This window comes from Chiloscyllium plagiosum, unplaced genomic scaffold, assembly GCF_037043375.1.
Source record: "Chiloscyllium plagiosum isolate Xiang-an unplaced genomic scaffold, Cpla_swu_hap1 HiC_scaffold_17, whole genome shotgun sequence".
Lineage (NCBI taxonomy): Eukaryota > Metazoa > Chordata > Chondrichthyes > Orectolobiformes > Hemiscylliidae > Chiloscyllium > Chiloscyllium plagiosum.
In genome coordinates this window covers 67092301-67114417 of record NW_028270155.1, presented here as the reverse complement: position 1 = coordinate 67114417, position 22117 = coordinate 67092301, and the positions used below count along the sequence as shown (strand labels likewise).

Sequence of the window (22117 nt, the reverse complement as noted above, 5' to 3'; positions counted from 1 at the left end):
ATCTCACATTTGATTTCTTTCACAACACTAAATTTTAGTAAATTGCTAAATTAAAGATAAAATAAACATTTTCACAGAAATTAATCCTTATAACATTCTCACTCACAAAAGCTCTCACTACTATGGTATGCACTAATTGTCATATGGTGATGCAGTTTAGATAATTAAATGCTGACCTGAAACAGTGGTGAGAGAAGGGGTTTAATTTCAAGGTGAACTAGCACCAGTTCTTAAGAAAGACAAGGAGCTGTTCCATTAGGATGGGACCCACTTAAATTGGACTGTGAATAGTATCTTGACGAATCAAATAAGAAGGCCTATGGATTAGACTTTAAGCTACATAGATGCGGAAGGAGAATTTAGCTGAAAAAGATTTAGAAATCTTAAGAGAATAATTGAGGCAATGGAGTAGTATAGCATGTGGGAGATGATACGACGGGTGGGACAGAGAGGGAACTGAGTAAGTTCTATGTGAGGAATAGGAAAAAAGAATAAAGACTCTGTATCTGAATGTACAAAGCATCCACAACAAGACAGATCACAGGAGTGACACAAATAGACAAACATGGTTTAATCATAATTACAGAGACGTGGTTACAAGGTTACCACAGTTGGGAAATAAATATTCCAGGGTATATAATATTTTGAAAAGACAAACAGAATGATAGAGAAGGATGGGTAGCCCTGGTAGTAAAGGAGACATAAGGACATTAGTAGGGAAGTATCTTGGCTCAGAAATTATGATGTAAAGTTCATAGGTAGACATTAGTAATAGCAAGAATCAGTAAACAGGACTCCTAACAGCAGCTATACCATTGAACAAGATTCAGAATATTGGAGTGGATCACAAAGGCATTGCAATAATTTTGAGGTACATTGGACGAGGCAAGGTATCAACAAGGGAAGGATTCCTTGTGTGAAATTAACCTTGATGCAACCAACCAAGGTAAGGGGAGAGGTTGAATAAAGAGGGTGGACATGTTCCTCTTCCTCATTGGGAATGTAATGACTTTGGGTTGTTTCATCTGGAATCATAATGAATTAGGAATCCCTACCTGGGTGATGGGGTCATAACAAAATTACCGAATGTAATAACAGGCCCTCAATGCCAGCTTAACAGAAAAGGAGATGGGGTGGGGCATGTGGTGTGTAGTAGCATGACCAGATCTAAAAATCAAACAATGCGAAATGTCCAACTGGATAGACTAGCTGGGATTTCTACCCACCTTCCATGCTACTGCTTCCCTTCACCATCCCTGCACTTAATCCTGGGTCGAATACTGTTTGACTTAAGTACTAAAGAAGAAATGGCATTTGGCTAAATTGATGCTTTTAATCTTTGTGCCAGGGAAATCCAGGACCTTTTTGCCCTTCTATTTGAAATGAGGCTAGAAAAGAAAGGGAGATGAATTGACAGTGGGAGGTGGTATTTATGAGAAGGATTCTAGGGATTACCATCCGGAATGACCTCATAGCAGTTCACAATTTTTACAAAGACCACGTAGGCTCAGTAAAATGAGACTGGGTCAAATTATTTCTGACCAAGCTAGTAGTATCCTCAAATTTGTGTCCCATGAATGTCAGAGAGCAAAATGGGAGATGGTGCAGAGGTTATGGGACAATGAAGACTTTTCTAGTGTTGAAGTATTTGAAAATAGAGCTGAGGCAGTGTTCAGCACATCAATAGCTGCAGCACTGTTCATTTGAAGGTAGCTTCCAAATGAAGGAATTGAACAAATAGGGAAAACTCAGAAGTCTACTGAGCAATATAACCATATTCATCTTCACTTTTGGAACATCAACAGCATACTGCCATGCTTCCAAAGTGATTAAGCTATTCTGCCAATTTTTTGTAACAATATCACCCACTTTTACTTTCAGAATTTAAATCTGTCACATCTCAAAGTCAATAAACTTACCCTGTAAAAAAAATCAACCTGTATCAATGAAAATGAGTAATAAATCGACACTGAATTCGATATGAAGTACTGAACATTTGCTACAATGCCACTATCAAGCAATTCACCTTGTCAGATGAATTGTAATAAACTCTTCCTTCCATACCTTGGGAGTAATAAGCACACAAGGGCTAATTTTAATATTTGTTGAAAAGCAGTAATTTGGTGGGCAAAGTATATTCTCCAGCCATCTTTGTTTCTGTCTTGTATCCAGGTTAATTTTAAATCCTGAACCACACTTGGATATAACTGATTGGCTTATGGAGCTAGCTTGTTGAGGAGAACAAACTGGCCCCTTTGCATAGTGCCGGGGTCACTGGGAATTAATTGCAGATTAATTGGAATATATTTTACTGGGTCAGAAGCACCATTTCTACACCTCCTTACATTATAAAAATAAGTGTAACAATAACCTTAAGCAGATTTTTGACTGGTCTATTTAAGGACTGCTGAGAGGCAGCTCCATGCAGATTCAAAATGGTACTCCACTTTTGTGTTACTCAAAATTCCAACATCCATTGGTTCCCAAATTAAGTACAACCTTCAGTTTGAAAAACCCCAGTGATCCATATATCTCTAGTGTTGCTACTGCTGAAATAAAACCATCACACCTATACAGCAGATTAATTTTATAGCAATTAATACAACAGTTAATTCATGAATCTCAAGGTTGCTACTTGTGACCATTGGCTTTAGTAACAGTCTTCAACAAATGTAAAGTAATACATTTGTAGCAAGTTCATTGACAATATGGAGATGTGATTGGTGAGGAGTTTTGACCTCTTCTTTCCTGATGTTCCATCACCTCTTATCTATGCTGCAGAACTATTGGAAGTCACCTGCTTTTGTAGAGTGCAGAGCCTCCAGAATAGCAGCAACTTTATTTATGCTGGTTTGACACTGATGATAGCACAGCTCAAAGTGGTAACCTTCCAATGTAAATAGGGTATTAAACTGTACTTGAAAAGATGGTGATTAAAAAAAAACACGTAATGCGCTGTCCTCATTCTCGTTCCCTACTGCATACAGTCAGTCAGAATTCATAACCAACCTTTAAAAAACACAAACTTTCCATCATGCCGTTCATATGCTGCATCAATATTGGGTGGCAGTCCTCTCCAGAAATGACCGATAGGCATTGGATAATTGTCGAGTACTCGGTTATTTCGAACCCTCCAGAACCAAAGACCCTATTTAAAGATGAGAGCAAAATCAGGCCACACAGATTTTGGATCTGTACAAGTTCAGAATTTCTCACGTAGTATATAATTTATAGATTTTTTAAAAATGTCTGTTATCATCAAAAATAATCCATAGTTGTAAGGGACCAAACAAGCCTAACTGATTAGTATAATTGTTATACAATGGTATAACTGTAGTCCTGTGAATCAGTAAACTTGGTTTAGTAATATCATCCTTGTGAGCATCTTACAATAATAAGTGATCCAGCATCAAAATTATATTACTAACCCAAAATGTGGGTACACATCTGGATAATTCCTTTATTGTTATTTCCAGTTGTCTAGTAATATATGTTTACATAGAACAAGACAATCAGATAACTTCTTCTGCAGTTACTGCCTCTCCGCACATTGTTAAGAGACACAACTAATTATTTATGATTATTCCTCTTTTCTGCATTACCTACAGGGAATGGCAAGAGTGTCTGTAGACCACAAATTTATCACTGTTAATTCTGCTGCAGGTTACTTGACATTCATTACCACATATTTGATCTTAAGATTTTAAAAATTTACTATACAGACTTACTCTGGTATACTTGACAAATAACTACATTTTTTTAAAAAACTCAATAATAACATGTAGTCTATTTTTACCTTAAATACAAACATTTCTCCCCGCAACATGGCCATAGAATCAAAATTGCCATCGCATATGTTCGGACCATATTGGGTAGGTCCATCGGTAGACCTGGGAATATTTGAATCAGGGTCCCTGGGAGATGGTTTTCTCTCCGTAGGTGTTTTGGGTTTCTTTGGTCTCCGTGGTGTCACAGTTGGCAATGAATTTGTAGGTTTGGGTTTGCTATCTGGTGGACCTAGAAACAAAGCAATGAATTTTAAGAACCTTAAAGCAATCAATAAATTACACACTTGCAGGGGAGAAGTGAAGAAGGAATGAACTGAGGGAGAGATGCAAATAATAAAACTCACCCATACAGTGTGAGGTACAGACTATTAATTATATGAAAGATAATTGACTGATAGGTTAACTCTAGTTTTCTCCCATTTGTTTTCTACTTATGTTGCCAGAGCAGCAGAGTGCTTCCTGGAACTTTCTGCTTTTATATCAAAATTTCAGCATCTCATTTTGATTTATTATTTTTACTAGATCTCTTGTGATTCAATGATTAAATAGATGTAATAGTGTGGCCCTCAGCCACAAAGACCACCAAAGTCCTTGGTTCATCACTGTTCTGTATTGAACTAGATAATCTTTACTGTGACTGAGAGCACTGTAATTGATGTCTTTCCAAGCCAGCAGAGGGAAAAAAAACAGAAAATAACCAAGGTTACTGCTTCTGAATACAATCCTAGTGCAAAACTGACATGGCATAAATGTCAGGAGACTATGTTGGCACTGATGCCCACTATATTTGGAGAACAGTTACTTGGATCAGTCCAAAAAGCTGTCAGTGACCATGGAAGCATACTTCAGTGTGAGCCAAGCTTTTAGAAATGCATAAGGCATCTGTGATTAAACTGAAAGTCATGACGCAATGGAAGCATAGACCAAGCTTAAATTAGAACTGTATTCAAACAAAAATTGGTGAAGAAACTCATCAGGCATGACATCATTTGTAGAGAGAGAAATAGAATTAACATTTCAAACCTAGCAATCTGTCTTCAGAACTGGAGTTCTGAAGCAATTTCTTGTTTTGTTTGTTTTGGACCTCCAGCATCCACAATTCTTTGTTTTATATGGCACTGCATTCACTCTTGCTGTGCACTGTTATTAGGAATTTGTCCAAAGGCTGAAACACCTCCTGTGTGTCTACCAACAGTCTTCTTTGCCTTCAAAATATTAGAGGGCATTCTTTACCTGCTGTGAAATTTCTTTAATACATAGACAGAGCTGGGAATTACAAATGAATGATCAAAAATGAATCTCATGTCAAAATATAACTTAGAGGATAAAGAAAGTAATATCCCTCAAGCTCACCATAAATTTGCTGTATCCCCCTCAGATCATCTTCTGGAAGCACAAATTTCTCTGTATCCATCCATTGGTAAAAGGGTGCCATAATGGCACTTGGGTTATTCGAATGTTCTAGGCCCAGAGCATGGCCCAACTCATGTACTGCCACAAGGAACAGGTCATTTCCTGTAGACAAAAGCAATAGATTTTAACTAAAACTAGTTAAACAGTAACATACCACAGTATAATAATTTTGAAAACCATAGTAAGATACATTTTTCATTTCATGTCAGAGAACAAATAGGACAGAAGACACGGGGAAATCAAAAAAGAAATGCAAATGTACTGGTTAACATAGCATCAAATATGACATTGGGATCAACATAATTTGTAGTTCAGGGTACAGTTAGAATAATGCACATATCATTTGACTCTACTAAATGGGTAACAAAATAAACATCGGATCTATAATTTTAAAAATTGCCAAGAAGCAGCTGGAGAATTGTAGTAATGTTACATACATTCAAGAAATAGTCATTTGTCAAAGATAATTAATTTATCTCCCATCATAAACTTCTCGAAGTAAATCAAGTTGATGTTGCATATATTTCATAATGTTCTCTAACAATCCAATTTACTTTGAAGAATTTTGTAGAATGAGTTTCGTTGTCATGTGTACTCAAGTACAGGAATACAAGTATATGATGAAAAGTGTACAAAGTGGCCATTCTATGGTGGCATCGTAAGATACAAAATCAGAATTTACAAAAGAGAAATGAAAGAAACCACTGCACTGAAAAACGACCGACTCTCCTTTATATACATGTTAATAGATATTTTCTAATCAACCTGTTCAGGAATGTTATGACACATGTCTGAAGCAAGTGGAACTTGAACTCAGGCCTTCTAGTTCAGAGGTAGGGACACTATCACCGTACCACAATAACCTTAAAATATACAAGTCAATAAATTGTTCATCTTCAAGACAGGTCCTCACTGGCAAGGCAAGCATTTATTGACCATCTTTAACTTCCTGCAGCGGATGGCTGCAGATTTACTTTTAATAAACTTGTTCATATATATTATGACAGCTCTGGAGCAGGTAGCATCTGTATCTAAACACCCTGGCTCAGATGTAGGGACATTACCACAGCATTACTCGAGCCCAACGTACATGCTGATTTTTTCCCCTAATAAACCTGGTCAGAGACGTTAATTCATTATTGAATTGAATTGAATTGATTATACAATCTTTAATATGAATTATTATACAATCTTTAACAAACCCTATATTCCACTCATCTTGAAACAAAAATTCTAACATGAATATTTCTATTTTATCACAATTCATTATAACACAAGGACATCAGCAAATTTCTTGAAAAATCACTTCCTTTTGTTAAGCTGTCCAATGTTTACTTGTGTCACCCCACGTTATTTTTAAAACTGACTTTTTTCTTAATGTCCTTTACATACACAAGGTTCATTCTTAATTTCATTTCTGTAATACTGTGCATCAAGTGGACGTGACCCCAGAGTGAACAATCATCAATGTTGCATTCTGTTGGCACATTTTTTCCCCCAGTTGGCCCCTATACAAGTTCCATTAAAAAATGAATACATAGCCATATCTGGCACTTCTACCAGCACAACTATCTCTGTAACCCAAGGTGATTTCAACTATGCTTTTTACGTTTGTCGATTCCAAAGCACATTTCCTCCCACTAAAAATTTAATGAATCCTGCAGCACTTGACAAACTATCAGGATGATTAGCAAGTGAGGTATCATTAAGAATTATGAATTTAATTCCTTCCAGATCACCAAGGATCTGGAATTTATATTCTGGAAATCTGAATATATAGTGTCATAAACTTAATATTTTTAATATCTTATTTGCCTTGAGCACTTCTTTAACTATCAAATTTCAAAATGGTATTAAATTCTAATACATCAAGGCATGCATCCAGCAGTTTGTGTGCATAACCAGTTTATTTACCCAATTAAATTTCTCAGCTAGTCTGTCTCTTCCTTATTTATGGAGTCTTCCTTTTACTTGGATCTAATCTGATTTATCAATATCCTATTAACACTCTTCAGGCAACACTGTTAATTCAGAGTTATTCCCAACTCAGTCTGGTGAATATCTAATCCTATATATTTAAATGTTCCTGAAGCCTAAGTACAGGTACCAGATCTGAATTCTGCCTTAAACCAATTAATAACAATGATTTCAAATTCCTTACTTGATCTGCACAAAAATATGACTCCATCTATCAGAAAGTTTCACCCATAGTGCCAATAAAACATGGCAAGGTCTGCAATAATTGGAGTTAACAAAATTTTAATGGGATGGAATGTACTGAGAAATACTGTATTCTAGAGGCATCCTTGAGGAGAAAGTGAGGTCTGCAGATGCTGGAGATCAGAGATGGAAATGTGTTGCTGGAAAAGCGCAGCAGGTCAGGCAGCATCTAGGGAACAGGAGAATCGACGTTTCGGGCATAAACTGTTTCGGGTCCATTCTTGAAGAAGGGCTAATGCCCGAAACGTCGATTCTCCTGTTCCCTAGATGCTGCCTGACCTGCTGCGCTTTTCCAGCAACACATTTCCATTTCTAGAGGCATCCTCCAGGCAACAAAGATTTATTTAACTTCTAAAGAGCTCAAGTTCTTTTCGAGAACGTGGAAACATTTACTTCCCTTTCTGCTGACTGGCCTACAAATATGCAGTTGAATATGAATTGATCTATGTTCCCAAGTATTTGTTGCTAACAAACCCAGTAATATTTTCAAAATTGCTTTTCCTGTAACAGGTGAATCTACTTTTATATCTTCTTCAAAACCTCAGACCACAAGCCTGGCTTTAGGATTGTATGTTCCATCAGGAAGCACCTGCATTTCCATACATAGCCATCTATATGATAGGGCTGGCTGTTCCCTATTTTGCACTAATGTGTACATCCCAAATCTTCTCCACCTTTGCAATTCTGGTTAATCAGCATCTTTTGCTAGTTTATCTTAGTCATTGAGGTCTATAGCATAGAAGGCCCTTTGACCTTCTATGCAGGTCAAAATCAACCATCTAATTATTCTAAACCCATTTATCAGTACGTGCCCCAAAACATTGTATGCTTTGGCACTGCAAGTGCACATCTAAATACTTAAATGACATGGTGGTGTCTGCATCTACCACCCTTATAGGAGGTGAGTTCCATATTTCTATCATCTTCTGGGTGAAAACATTTTTTCCTTACATCTCCTCTAAACCTTCTGCCCCTTACCTTAAATCTATGCCCCCAGTCAGTTATCCCTCAACCTAATCACATCTTCTAATTTGTTCATTGCTACTTAGTATTTTACCTTTACTTTATCTATCACTTGCTGCGTATGCTGTTTTGTAGCTTCACCATTTCCATCCATATCCATCTATACGATAGGACTGGCTGTTCCCTAATTGTACATTCCAAATCTTCTCCAGCTTTACAATTCTGGCTGAGCAGCATCTTTTATTTATTGTGGAGCACAATTCTGCTGCTGCTCACAGCCCACAGTGCCTGAGCGATGCCCAGTCTTGAATTGACCGATGCCCAGTGTTGAATTGCTTGGTCTGTTCAAAGTCTATTCCATTCAGCGCATTGATCATGCCGTACAACATAACGGAGAGTATTCTCAATGTGAAGACAGGAGTTCATTTCCACAAGGATTGTGTGGTGATCATCAATACCAATACTGTCATGGACTGCAGCAGGCAGATTCGTGAGAATGAAGTCAAATATGTTCAAAGATGGTTTTTCCCTCTTTTTGGCTTCCTTTAGGACATTACCAGCACAGTCAGTAGTCCCCCTTGGTGGTGGACAGAGGGCACCCTTTTCACCTTCAGTGTTTCTGCTAAATGCAGTTCAGCATGAAAGAGTACTGAGTCACCAGCAGCAGGATGGAGGGGTACAGATTCAATGTTGAGGATTCCTCAGGCAACTCACTCCTAAATGTACACTATTTTTTCACCACTTTTGCTTGTCTGTCCTGCAGGGGGATGGTGATGGGGCATGGTGTTTTCATGATTCCATGAGTATGACTATTTTAGGCTGTTGCTTGACCAGTCTCTAAGACAGCTCTCCAAATATCATCACTAGCCTTGAAATGTTATTGAGGACTTTGCAGAATCAACAAGACTGTGTTTGCTATTGTCATTGCCAGTGCTTCAGTCATACAAATTCATTCCTTTTTTGCTTGCTACTGGTTAAAACAATAGCTAGGTCATTTCAGACGGCAGTTAGGAGTTGACCACATTACTGTGGGTTGTATGTCATATATAGTCCAGACCAGATAAGTACAGCTGTCTTCTTTTCTAAAGGGCATTAGTGAAGCAGATGAGTTATAAGACAACCGATTGTGGTTCCATGGTCATTTTATTTTAATTCTAAATTTTTATTGAATTCAAGTTCCATAATCTGCCCTGTTGTATTTCAAACCCAGGCCCCAAAACATTACCTAGGTCACTGAATTTCTATTATATGACAATACCTTGAGGCCTTTATCTCCCCTTTACTTTGCCTACTATCTCCTTCTGGGCAGTTTAACTTCTTTCTCCTATGAATAGATTTGTTTCAGTGGTTGTGGTCTCTTTCTGAGGGCATGCTCACTCCCAGACCCATTGTCCGAGCTTACACTGTGTTTTCTGATCTTCAACGTGGTAATATTTCATATTACTAATTTTTTATTCCCAACCCTGATCTCTGGTTGTACATTAAACCAACGTAGAATCATAGACTCATGGAGATGTACAGCATGGAAACAAACCCTTCAGTCCAACTTGTCCATGCTGACCAGGTATGCTAAATTAATATAGTCCCATTTGCCAGCACTTGGCCCATATCCCTCTAAACCCTTCCTATTCACATACCCATCCTGATGCCTTTTAAATGTTATAAATTGTACCAGCCTCCACCACATCCTCATTCCACATATGCACAATCCTTTGCATAAAAAAGTTACCCCTTAGGTTTCTTTTAAAGCTTTCCCCTCTCACCCTAAACCTATGTCATCGAGTTCCAGACTCCCCCACCCCAGGGAGAAGACCATGTCTACTTACTATTTACTTTCTCATGGCCATCCTTGCTGCACTTAAATAATTGCCACATTCTCCACAGACTAGCTTTCTGGCACGTGTTTAGCTGTAGTACCCATTCATATCAGTTGTTCTTTGAGACAATGCAGCCTCATTTTGATTATCAGGCCTGACTTGTCCATTATCAACAGTTTGATCCGCATTGTTGTGTAACATTTGGCTATGAGGTGTACCTGGTTCCTCCTTGCTTTCTCTGATTCCTTTAGAATCAGCAAGTTTACGATCCATACCAAGCAACCATGAAAAGTATACCCAGTTACTTCCCATGTTGTACAGTTATGTTTCTGTCTTTACCAATATCCTTTCCTGGTCCTTTCCATTCTTTAAGCCTCTTTCTCTAGTGGTAAAACACAGCTCCATGTAGTAAACTGATTTCCAACGGTCATATATTATATTTTAATGTTCACTAAATTCCTTGAGTCCTTGGCTTCAATATAAACTTTTCTGTTGGCATTGAGTGCATTCCCTTCCCAAGCTGGGGGCTGATCACGTATTAATGATGGAATGTTAGGAGTTCTACCAAAAAATAATGGAAATGGATTATGTCCTCAGATTATTTGTTCAGTGATAATACCGTTGCATCACAGTGCCAGGGACCTGGGTTCGATTCCAGCCTTGGGTGACTGTCTGCATGGAGTTTGAACATTTTCCCCGTATCTCTGTGTGTTTCCTCCGGGTGCTCTGGTTTCCTCCCAAAATCCAAAGATGTGCAGATTAGGTGGATTGGCCATGTTAAATTGCCCATAGTGTTCAGGGACGTGTAGGTTAGGTGCATTAGTCAGGGGTAAAGGTAGAATGATAGGGTAGGGGAATGGGTCTGGATGGGTTACTCTTCAGTGAGTCGGAGTGGACTTGTTGGGTCAAATGGCCTGTTTACACACTGTTGGGATTCTCTGATAGTGCTCATGATAACTTATAGTTTAGTTGCTATGCCAAAAGCTCTGAGCTGTTTTGTCCATTAGGGCTAAAAGGAGTTCTGCTGCCATATTTATATCCTTTATCTTTATATTTGTACACATATTTCTAAGTTCATTGTTATCAAATTATCCCCTATTATCAGTGAAACATTTTGTCAGTGGTCCAGGTCTGATCCTTACCCACTTTTCTATTACCTTTTCCACAATTATCTTATCTTTGCTAGTATTATCGTCAACAGAAAAAATCTGGTCGCTAAATCAACAAAGTGTAAAATGATTTCTTTTCTCGATCCAATGTTTTAAATGCATAGCCCCTACATGGTTGAAATCTCTTGGTCGGGGCAGATTTACTATAGTTTGTGACAGTGTTCTTCGGTATTCCTTACAAATCTCAGATTTATTATTCATCCCTTCTATAACCTTATTAAACACCCTATCCCTTTTCCTATATCCTTTACTAAAATTCTTAACCTTTTTTGATGGCAAAATGCCATTGCAGATTTACTTCAATTGACTTTTTGTTCAACAGAAGTATTCATTTTTTTCAATAATACAGAAGATGAGTAGTGCTGAAAAATATACATTTTCTCAAAACTTTCCATCTTTCACTCATCAGGACAATTCACAAGAATGCCAATTCAAGCAGAAAAACAACATTTATACCACAGGAGAGGAGAGTGCTGATTGATGGCCAAGTGGCTTTGGATTGGAAGAGGTATTGTTGTATAGAATGCATCCATAAATGGTGATTGAATTTAACTGCCAGGCTTTAAATTTTAAACCAGACAGGTTGATTCTGATTGGTTAGGGCATTATTGTGGGAAACGAATGAACAAATGGCTATCACATATTTTAATGAGTGGAAAGGCACAGTGTCTGCATATATTCTTTCTGTTTGCAAAGATCTGGGCTCTGTATATTATTATATATAGTTTCCAGTACAGGCACTACATTGCCTTACTGTCAACAGTCCAACAAATTGTTTTAGCAATAGCAGAGGATGGTTTCGATCCATCGACTGCAGGGTTATAGGCCCAGCACGCTCCCGCTGCGCCACTCAGACCAATGACATTTTAGCAATAACAGAGGATGGTTTCAATCCATCAACTGCGGAGTTATGGGCCCAGCACGCTCCCGCTGATGAAGGGCTTTTGCCTGAAATGTTGATTTTCCTGCTCCTCGGATGCTGCCTGACCTGCTGTGTTTTTCCAGCACCACTCTAATCTAGACTCTGGTTTCCAGCATCTGCAGTCCTTGTTTTTACCTAGCCCAACAATTGTTGTCTAACTGCCAAATCGCATTTAATGATGGACACTGCGTTGAGAGTTTTGCAAATTTGGGCAGGATGGGTATGGTCATTACCTTGCATGTTGCAAACAGTTGAAGGACTATGTTGTTTGATATGATCTGCCATTCACATAGCCGACATAGCTAGTGTCATACCAGCACAGAAATTCACATGCATTACTAACATGTAGATAGGCAAAGTGTACTTTTGACTTGACAGCAACATCCCGAGTCAAACACCACTTGTGTTGAGACTGCATAATAGCAGTGTGAATTAATTAGCTTCACCTGTTGCTCGAACATTGAAATATCTTATCCTGCCAGGGTAACCGGAGGTCAACTGGGCACTTTTCTAGAACAAGAGTTTAGGTCCTTTCACGCATTTGCGTGATATATAGCGAGAAATTATCTGATCAAGGTAGCCATAATCACAGAGATGGGTTTTGATGCGCCCTATTTCAGCATCAAGTTGGCAGGGTGGACAAATCACTAAAGCCATATTTACAAGGTTGCCAATCTCAGAGTGCATAGAACTATGGTATCAGAACCTTTAGGGATGAGTGATTATATGGTTGAATATGCTTGAAATCCAGTCTGAATCCAAGGTATTAAGTTGGAACAAAGGAAATTATGAAAGTTTGAGAGACAAATTCATTGTGGTGGATGCAGACAAAACTTCAAAATGTTTGTTAGTAATTGGCAATAGAGAGTCTTTAAAAAATTATTATATACATTATAGCAACTATATTTTCCTTCAAAACAAAATCCCAATCAGTCAACTGCAGTTAACAAAGATAATTAAGGATTGTATAAAATTAAAAGAAAAGTCTTGAAAAGAAATAGTAATGAACCTGTGGATTGGGAGGGTTTTAAAATAGAACAAACGAGAACCAAGAACTTCATAAAGAAATGAAGAATGGAATATGAATTTAAACAAAGGAAATGAATTGCATAATATTCCACAGCTCCTCTGAAAGCCTTAACTGCGACATATGTCAATTGAAATCCCAAGATTTTGTAATGGAGAATAAAGAAATGGCATAAAAGCCAAATAGCCAGATTGTGCCTATCTTCACTGAACAAAATACAAGAAATCTTCCAGGATTAGAGATGCAAGGGACAAGGGAGAATAATAAATTAACAGAAATTAGTATTAGTAAGAAGGTTGTATTGGAGAAATTAATGGGACTCAAGTCAGTAAGCCTTTGAAAGCTAATACTCTACATCTCAGAGTGATGGAAGAGTTGGAGATCAGGGATACATTAGTTATGATCATCTAAAATTTTACAGATTCTGGAATGGTTCCTGCAGATTGGGAGGTAAGGAGGGAGAAAGAAAACAAGGAATTACAGAACTGTTAGCATTATGCAGTAATAGGGGAAAAAATAGAATCATTTATAAAGAATATGATGAATGAATACTTGTATAATAATAGTTAGCTCAGATTTGTGTATTGGAAATAATTTTTGGTGAACCTGTTGGAGATTTTTGAGATGTTACTAACATGTTTGATAACGTAGACAATTAGTTTCCTCAGATTTTCATAAAAATGTTCCCAATATGAGATTGGTTAGCATAAAAAAATGCACGTGAGAGGAAATGTATTAGCTTAGATTAAGAATTGGCTAACAGACAGAAAACAGAGAGTAGGAATAGATGGGTCAAATAGGCTATGACTATTGAAGTACTGCAAGGATCAGTACTTTGATCCCAGCTGTTCACAATATTTGGCACTGAATTAAATGTGTGGACAAACGTCCTTATTCCTGAACCGAAAGGCCCAGGTTCAAGTCCAACCTGCTCCAATGGTGTATAATAACATCACTGAACAGATTGATTTAAAAAATAGGTATTTTTTTTAAAAAACAAATATTTCCAAGTTAATGGGTGACTCAAACTAGGTGGGAATGTGTGCTGTGAGGAAGATGCAAATCAGCTAGATGAGGATTTGGACAGACTTAGTGAATGGACAAGAACATGGCAGGTGGAACATAATATGTATGTGTTAGGTTATTCACTTTGGTAGAAGAAACAGAATGCACAGTATTTCTTAAATGGGAAGAAATTATAAAGCACTGATGTACAAAGAGGCCTCATCATTAAGTCACTGAAGGCTAAAATGCACGTGCAGCGAGCAGTCAGGAAGGCTAAGATTATAGTGGGTATTATCGCAAGTTGATTTGAGCATAGGAATAGTGAAATCTTGCTTCAATTGTATAGAACCTTAGTCAAATAGCATGGAGTATCCTGTACGGTTTTCTGCCCTTACCTTAGGAAGTTATTACTGCCTTACAGAAAAAGTAACAAAGGTTCACAAGACTGTTACCAGGGTGGTGGTACAGTCCATAAAGAGATATTGGAGAAATTGGGCCTGTATTCTTTTGTTTCAAAGAATTAAAAGTGATTTCAAACTAAAAGGAGACACAAAGTCAAAGCTTTTCAACTTGTACTCGTCAGTTTTTGGATGCAAGAAACAGACTTGAGGAAAGGAACACCAAGTTATAGGGCATGAGAACAGGGTGATTATTGGTTGACCATCATTGGCATAATGATGCAAGAACAATTAACTATCAATTTTAGTTTTCAAAGCAGGAAGGCAGACTCTGATTGGTCAGAGCATTCTCATGGTACAACATAGAATTTGGCTGTTTCTATGAAACAATTGTAATGTATATAGGATTTCTTTTTATCTGCATCAAACAGAGTCCTATGTAGACTGTAGCACTTGCAAATGCATCACACCGTAAGCTCGACCAGTGATCTTAAATTGGCTTCCAGTGTAATTCAAAGCATAGTTCAGGTTATTTAATAAATATTTTCCAATAGAAGAATCATATCTAATGGCAGACACACTATCCTGAGGATCAACAAGCATAGACTGAGCATGGTTGGTATGCTGTCCGCTGAGAATTGTCAATGGGACATGTTGTTTGATACAGTCTGCCAGTAATTGGGATTTATAGCCCACACACATGGCATCACACAGACAATGAATCTCATCCATCACATTACTCTTTCGATCACATAAGTGGTTTGATGGCAGAATTCTGTTATTGGAGAAAACTACTTGTGCGTTTACTGTGAAGTTGCAGCATGAGATATCTAGCTGTTATTCAAATCTTTTAGACATCTTCACCTACTCGGGTATCTAAGGTTAATTGGATACTGTTAAGGTTAAAGGTGATGGACATAGAACCTTGCTTGAGTTTTTCTGACATACAGCAAGTGATGATTTGATAGTCACATAGAAATAGTTTTGATACGATTATCTCAACATCCCTCCATTCAAGCCTGTTTCTTGCATATTAGTCTTGATGTACAAACAGATCTCGGTGTAAAGCTTTGGCTTTTTAATCTCCTTTTGCAATATTTAAATGATGATCTCATTGAAACCTACAAAATATGTGAAGGGATAGATAGAACATGCAGGTAAGACGCTTCACCTAGATCGAGAGTCATTTCAAAATAATGGGGCAGCCACACTGGATCAAGTTGAAAAGATTTTTTTCTTTTCACTCAGAGGGTTGTGAATCTTTGGAATTTTCTACCCCAGAGAGTGATGAAAACTCAGTCATGATTTAAAGTAAGATTAACAGATTTCTAAACCTCAAAGATGCAAAGGGATAGTGTGGGGAAAAGGTACTGAAGTGGATGATCATCCAAAATATTACTGAATGGCAGAGTAGGTTTGACGAACTGAGCTGCTTAGTTCTTCTCCTAAGTTCCCCTGTTTCTGCGTTGACTGCAGGCAACTCTTAGCTTTCAACTGGAATAGGTAATTGCTGCTTGGATCCACATGTCATGGCTCTCAGCAAGTGCTGGATCTCCTGCACTTTCTCCATTCACCAACTGTTCCTTGGGTCATAGGTTTTATTGGAGAAAGTGAGGTCTGCAGATGCTGGAGATCAAAGTTGAAACTTTATTGCTGGAACAGCACAGCAGGTCAGGCAGCATCCAGGGAACAGGAGATTCGACGTTTCGGGCACAGGCCCTTCTTCAGGATTTTATTGTTAAACCTGTCTTTCTTTTCTGTAGGCCTGCTTTCTTTCACCTTGAATTTTTTTTTAAATTTTGATGATGTTTCCAGTTCATGAACACCTTACACTTGTGGTTTAGCTATTGCAGAATCTCCTGGTCATTCTCATCAAATCAGTCTTAATGCTTCCTCATACAGAAATAGTATCTTCATATGAGCTGTTTAGGACACAGAAGGGCAGCCAAGCACTACATCTTTGGTTCCCATACATTGATCATTATCACGCTGACTGTGAGACACTCAATGAGTAGGTCTTTCTCGTCATCCATCGACACTGTAGTTTTTGTGGCAGCTGTTCTGCTGCCTCTGCAATTTTTGGACCAGGTTAAGAGAGATAGTAAACAGGATTAGGCTATGGTCAGTCCAGCAGTCATCTGTCATGGCGAGGATGAAGCAGGCATATTTCCAGTTCTTTGCTCAGATGATGACATAGTAAAGCAGGTTATCAATGTCAGGAGTGAGGTGTTACCACAAAGTTTTGTATTTGTCTCTCTGATAAAACAGGATGTTCATTATGATCAGACAACTTTCCAAGCATTTTGTCAAAAGGAGGCCTCCAGTGATGTCAACCACACCTTTCCAGAAGTTTGAGTCCTTTTCAACTCTGGCATAAAAATCACTAAGAAAAATCAGTCTATCTTCCTTTGATATACAGGTCAATAAGACTGGAGTAGAATTTCTCTTTGTCCTCATCCATTGCTACTAGGGTTGGGGCACTGTTGTGCATTGATTACTGTGGTACACTGTTTCTGGATTAGGCTTAACCAAAGGGTCATGTGATGGTCATTTATCCAATAAGGGGACTCACTGAGATACTCAACTAGTTTGTTTGTTTTGGCGAATCCAGCCCCTTGAAGTCTTCTGATTTACCTTTTGAGAAGAAGATGCAACCATTTTCTCCTCGGAGCTGGCCTTCTCCTGCCCATCTTGTCTTGCACAGGACACTGACTTTGATATCATAACACTGAAACTCCTGGACAATGAACCAGTTCAACATTCAGGTCTGTTGCTTCTGGGGTTGTCTATGAGAGTCTTGGTGTTCCAGGTCCTGTATGAATTACATTTTGAGAGTGGAAGATGCCTGTATATGGGTTCTTTTAATATGAAGTCACAACTGCTTGCCATGTTCACTACAGTCCTAGCAGAATATGGTTTTGGCCTTCAAAAGGATAACGGAGCCAACTGGAGACCTGGCTCTATTGCACAGATGGAAAGGTGGTGATGTAGTGGTAATGTCAACGGACTAGTAATTCAGAATTCTTGGCTAGTGTTCTGGGGGCAAGGTTACAAATCCCACCATGATAAATGGTGAAATCTGAATTCAATAGGAAAAATTTGAAATAAAAAGCTAATCTAACGACAAACATGTAACTATGATTGTTGTTAAAAAAATGCCCCATCTAGTTCAGTAATTTCCTTCAGGGAAAGAAACTTGCTGTCTGGCCTAGATGTGACTCCAGACTCATGGCAATGTAGTTAATTTTTAACTGCCCTGTACGCAGTTAGAGATGGTAAACAATAGCTGTCCTGATGTGACTCAAGGTGTGTTATCCATATATTGAGATCATTCATATTAGAGATTGGATTTTGAATTATAGGCATGTAGATTTTGGTTTCCATGTTTTAAGGGATTTAATGATTAACTTGTCAGTGTTTCTGGAACTATGATTTATTTTTAAACTAATATTTTAAAAAAACACAAAATGCTGAAGAAATTCAGCAGCATCTGTGAAGAAAAGGTAGTGTTTCAAGTTAAAAGTTTGATATGACTCTTTTTCAGAATCCTGAGAGAAAGATCCCCTGGATTGATAATTGGAACTTCTTTACATTTGGAAAGCTTTAAAAGTGGACAGTGTAAATGTTGAACAGAATCGACTTGCTTTCTGGAAGAAGAATCAGGAATTGATTTTTTTTTTAAACATTGCTCAGAGGAAAACCTATAGTTTGCAAAGCTTTTGTTTTACAGAAACATGGAAAAGTAGTAGCATGAATCAGTCCTGCCATCCCAGGAATCAGTCTGCTAAACCTTCACTGCATTCCCTCTATAACAAGAACATACTTCCTCAGATAAGGAGACGAAAACTGCACACAACATACCAGGTATAGTTTCACCAGCGCCCTATATAACTGCAGTGAGACAACTATGCTCCCACAGTTGAATTCTCTCATTATGAAGACCAACATTGCATTTCTCTCCTTTTCTCTCTGCTGTATCTGCATGTTTACGTTCAGCGACTGTGTATGAAACACCAGGTCTCATTGCTCTCTCAACTTATAGCCTATGAGATAATAATCTGCCTTCTTATTTTTGCTTCCAAAGCAGATTACTCACATTTGTCCACATTGTATAACATTTGACATGCATTTGTCCACTCACTCAGCTTGTGCAAATCATATCAAAAATTTCAGTTTGCAGAATTCCTGGTTGGAGTTAGATGTGAAAACCCATGTATAAAAATTCCACAAATAACATTCCCACCCCCGGGGAACCTTTCACAAGCTCTTGACTCTGCTGACTGTGCTTTTAAACAGTCTCTAGCCCCATTCACCAGTATCCAGCCTCGCTCCCTAGGCTCTGGTGGCACTGCTTCTCAACGTCCTTGGCTCTCCCCTCATTTCCTGGGCTGTCAGGATTTCAGTTATCAGTGCTCTTCAGTGTTGTAACCCTGCCAGAGCAAATCATTTTTGCTCACCTCGAAAGGGATATTTTTCTTTTAATTTATCAGCTTCTTGGAATCGAATGTTGGCTCATGGAGTTCATCATAATACAGCAAACCAGAGTTGACAACCACAGGTTAAAATGTGGTAAAAGAAAACAAAAGTGGTTGGAGATGGTTCTATTATGGAGAGATGTAAATCAATAGACTTTATGGATTGCAGGTCAACAGGTTGTCCAAGAATAAGATAAGAGAATTTACGCAAGAGGCAAGAGTTAAGGAGGACCATAATTGTAGCTAATTCAAAAGATAGAAGGCCACAGAAGCTAAAATTGAGATTGAAATCACTGAGGATGAGGAGTTAATTTGTGCAAAAGCTGAGGGAAAAAGGATGATCGAACCTCAAGCCTGTGATAACTCAGGAAACTGGACTGGAAAAGAACACGATTTATTGTTGAATACCAAAATTCAGTCACTCCTCATGGTCTACATAGACCTATCCCAGCATGGGACAGATAGTTCTGCACATCCACCCCTGGGTCTGCATTTTTTAATTTTTATGTCCAGAAATGCTCTTACACATAACTAAACCTTTTATTAACCACTGCCAGTAAATCACATATGTTTCCAATTGAATAATTTATGTGCAGAGGTGACTACACAGGCCTCTCAGGTCCAGGGGCAGGATCACTACCACTGCATTAAAAGAGGGCCCCCAAGTACACGTGTGCATCCAACTCAGTATTTAAAAGCAAAGCTCAATATGGGCAATGCAAATATTGAGTGATTTTGTTTTCTATTTAACCTATTTTTCTGCTCATAGATATTATTACACATCTCTGAAACAGGTAGGACTTGAAGGCAGGCCTCATAATCCATGGGTAGGGATTTTACCACTTTGCCACAAGATGGGTTCCCCCTAGGTCTGTTTTATTGTTTTAAAATGTTTTTGATTATAAAGGGCTCAAGAGATGAGTTCCAACTAACCAAGCCATCACCAGTTACCAAGGGAACTCATATCCAACGTTTTCCACAAGGAGATTAATTAGAATTCCCCATGGGCCTTATAGGGGCTATCACAAAGCCCATTTATTGTTCACTATTTTCTTTCGCATCTGAGAGAGAAACAAAAAAAAACTCTTACCCTGAAGGTCAATGTTATCCAGTGTCCAGGGCTCATCTGAATCAAAATGTGTGTCGCCACCCATTCCAGGGCCAGGGAAATAGGCATGAGCAAGGAAACCACCCTCACCATCGAATGGGGAACTGTCCCCATGGAAACCAGAGGCAAAGAAGACCACGATGTCTGCATTCTTCCTGCGGCCATATCGAATATCGTAATAAGGAATCTCTTCAAAGATTAATGGTGTAGCTTTCTGCCAGACTGAAAAAGCCTTCCGGATGGCCTGGTATGACTTATGTTCCCCCACTTTGGGTGTATAGTTCTGAATACTGTGTGAAGAAATAGTAACAACATTAATTTGGAACTGCACTTCTTAGCATAAGTTTTGAAGAAAGATATTGTGCACATAAATCAAACTTAAAAAAATGATGCCTCATGCTCAGATAGAGTACACATTTTAAAAAGAGTTAATTGTAGACAGACTCACACTATAAACAGATGTAGCAATACACAAACAAACAGAACACCATAACATATGAATGAGGTTTTAGGGTTGTTTGAATTGTTTACCTGAATGTGACACGTTCCCGGTTCCACTTTTGTCCTGTGAGGGCATACCGTTTACGACGCAGATTTGTCTTGATTTCTGTACCAAAGTTGTCAGGAACACCACAGCGGGGTTTCTTCATCCACCTGGCAGGGGTTATCAAAATAAAAGTTGAAGTGAAACCTACATCCTGTTCTCGACCATTATTGATGATGCTGCTTGTTTGTTCAGGCCACCCTGAATATGCTTTCCATTCCTAACTGGGTTTGCCCACACTGATAAGATTAAAGCTTTCTAGAAAACCTGACAGCAACTGAACATGCTTACAATTGAAACTTAAATACTTTGAATTAGATTTCCCTCTGGGTTATTTCTTCAAAGGCTTGAACTCACCACTGGTAAGGTTATGGATTGGATCTCCAGCTGATGCCCTAATCTACTTCCCCATATTGGGGGGTCATAATGCATGCAGGGGAGATTTCTGACAGCACTCCTACAAAACAGATGGCGCTCACAACCTCGTGGGTGCAAAAGTAGCTGATACTACACCAAACACTTGCTGTAACATTAGTAAAGGGAGCAATAAGCTTTTGAAAAAAGCTGAGTTGTATTTGGAATTTTGTTTTACTTTCAAGACAGACTGTACATGGGCCAAGGGATTTCTGATAAGATTTAATACTAAATTTGCTCCAAAATTTTCCAGAAAAGACAGACTCCTGCTGCCTTAGGATCTCTCGTTTTACTGATATTTCCATATAATAAAACAGGTGGTGCTATGCAGTAGGGTGGGAGGTGACAGTGGGTGTGAGAGATGATGGGAAGCGGAGAAAAAGCACCTCATGGTGCTGACAGAGGTTGAAATGGAACAGCAAATCTTCCTGTCTGACCAAACAAAGTTATCTGAGACTGGGAACAGAAAGTGCGCTTTGATATCTTCACCATGTTATGCTTTGATCTGGCAGTTCTTGATATTAATGTTGAATGCGTGATTTTGAAAAATGTTGCATTCATTTGAAACATTTCTTGTTTTATCTTGTAAATTCACTTCATGTTTAAAGTTTAAAATTTTAAAAAATCAAAAGCTAACTAAATACAAACTAAACCAATGATATTAACAGCCCCAGGACATCACTGCAGGCATTCCTCGGGTTAGTGAGTTCAGCCCAATCCCTGTTCAGCTCCTTCATTAAGATCATAAAGGCCAGAAGTGGGGCTATTCACTGAAGGTAACACAATACACAACACAATTCCCGACTTTTCAGACACAGAAACAGTCACAGAGTCCTAAAGCACAGAAAGACCCT

General features: G+C 38.4%; 1 protein-coding gene across 1 annotated transcript in view; it reads right to left on the bottom strand.

The window, feature by feature from the left end:
- Positions 1-22117, bottom strand: part of LOC122558630 (matrix metalloproteinase-15-like) — a 109212-nt gene that overhangs the window by 25651 nt on the left and 61444 nt on the right. The window contains exons 3-7 of the mRNA XM_087996037.1: positions 20837-20959; positions 20288-20595; positions 5142-5303; positions 3797-4017; positions 3010-3148 (exon numbers count right to left, since the gene is read on the bottom strand). Of these exons, the coding sequence (XP_087852163.1) occupies positions 3010-3148; positions 3797-4017; positions 5142-5303; positions 20288-20595; positions 20837-20959 (953 nt within the window). The remainder of the gene's footprint in view (positions 1-3009; positions 3149-3796; positions 4018-5141; positions 5304-20287; positions 20596-20836; positions 20960-22117) is intronic.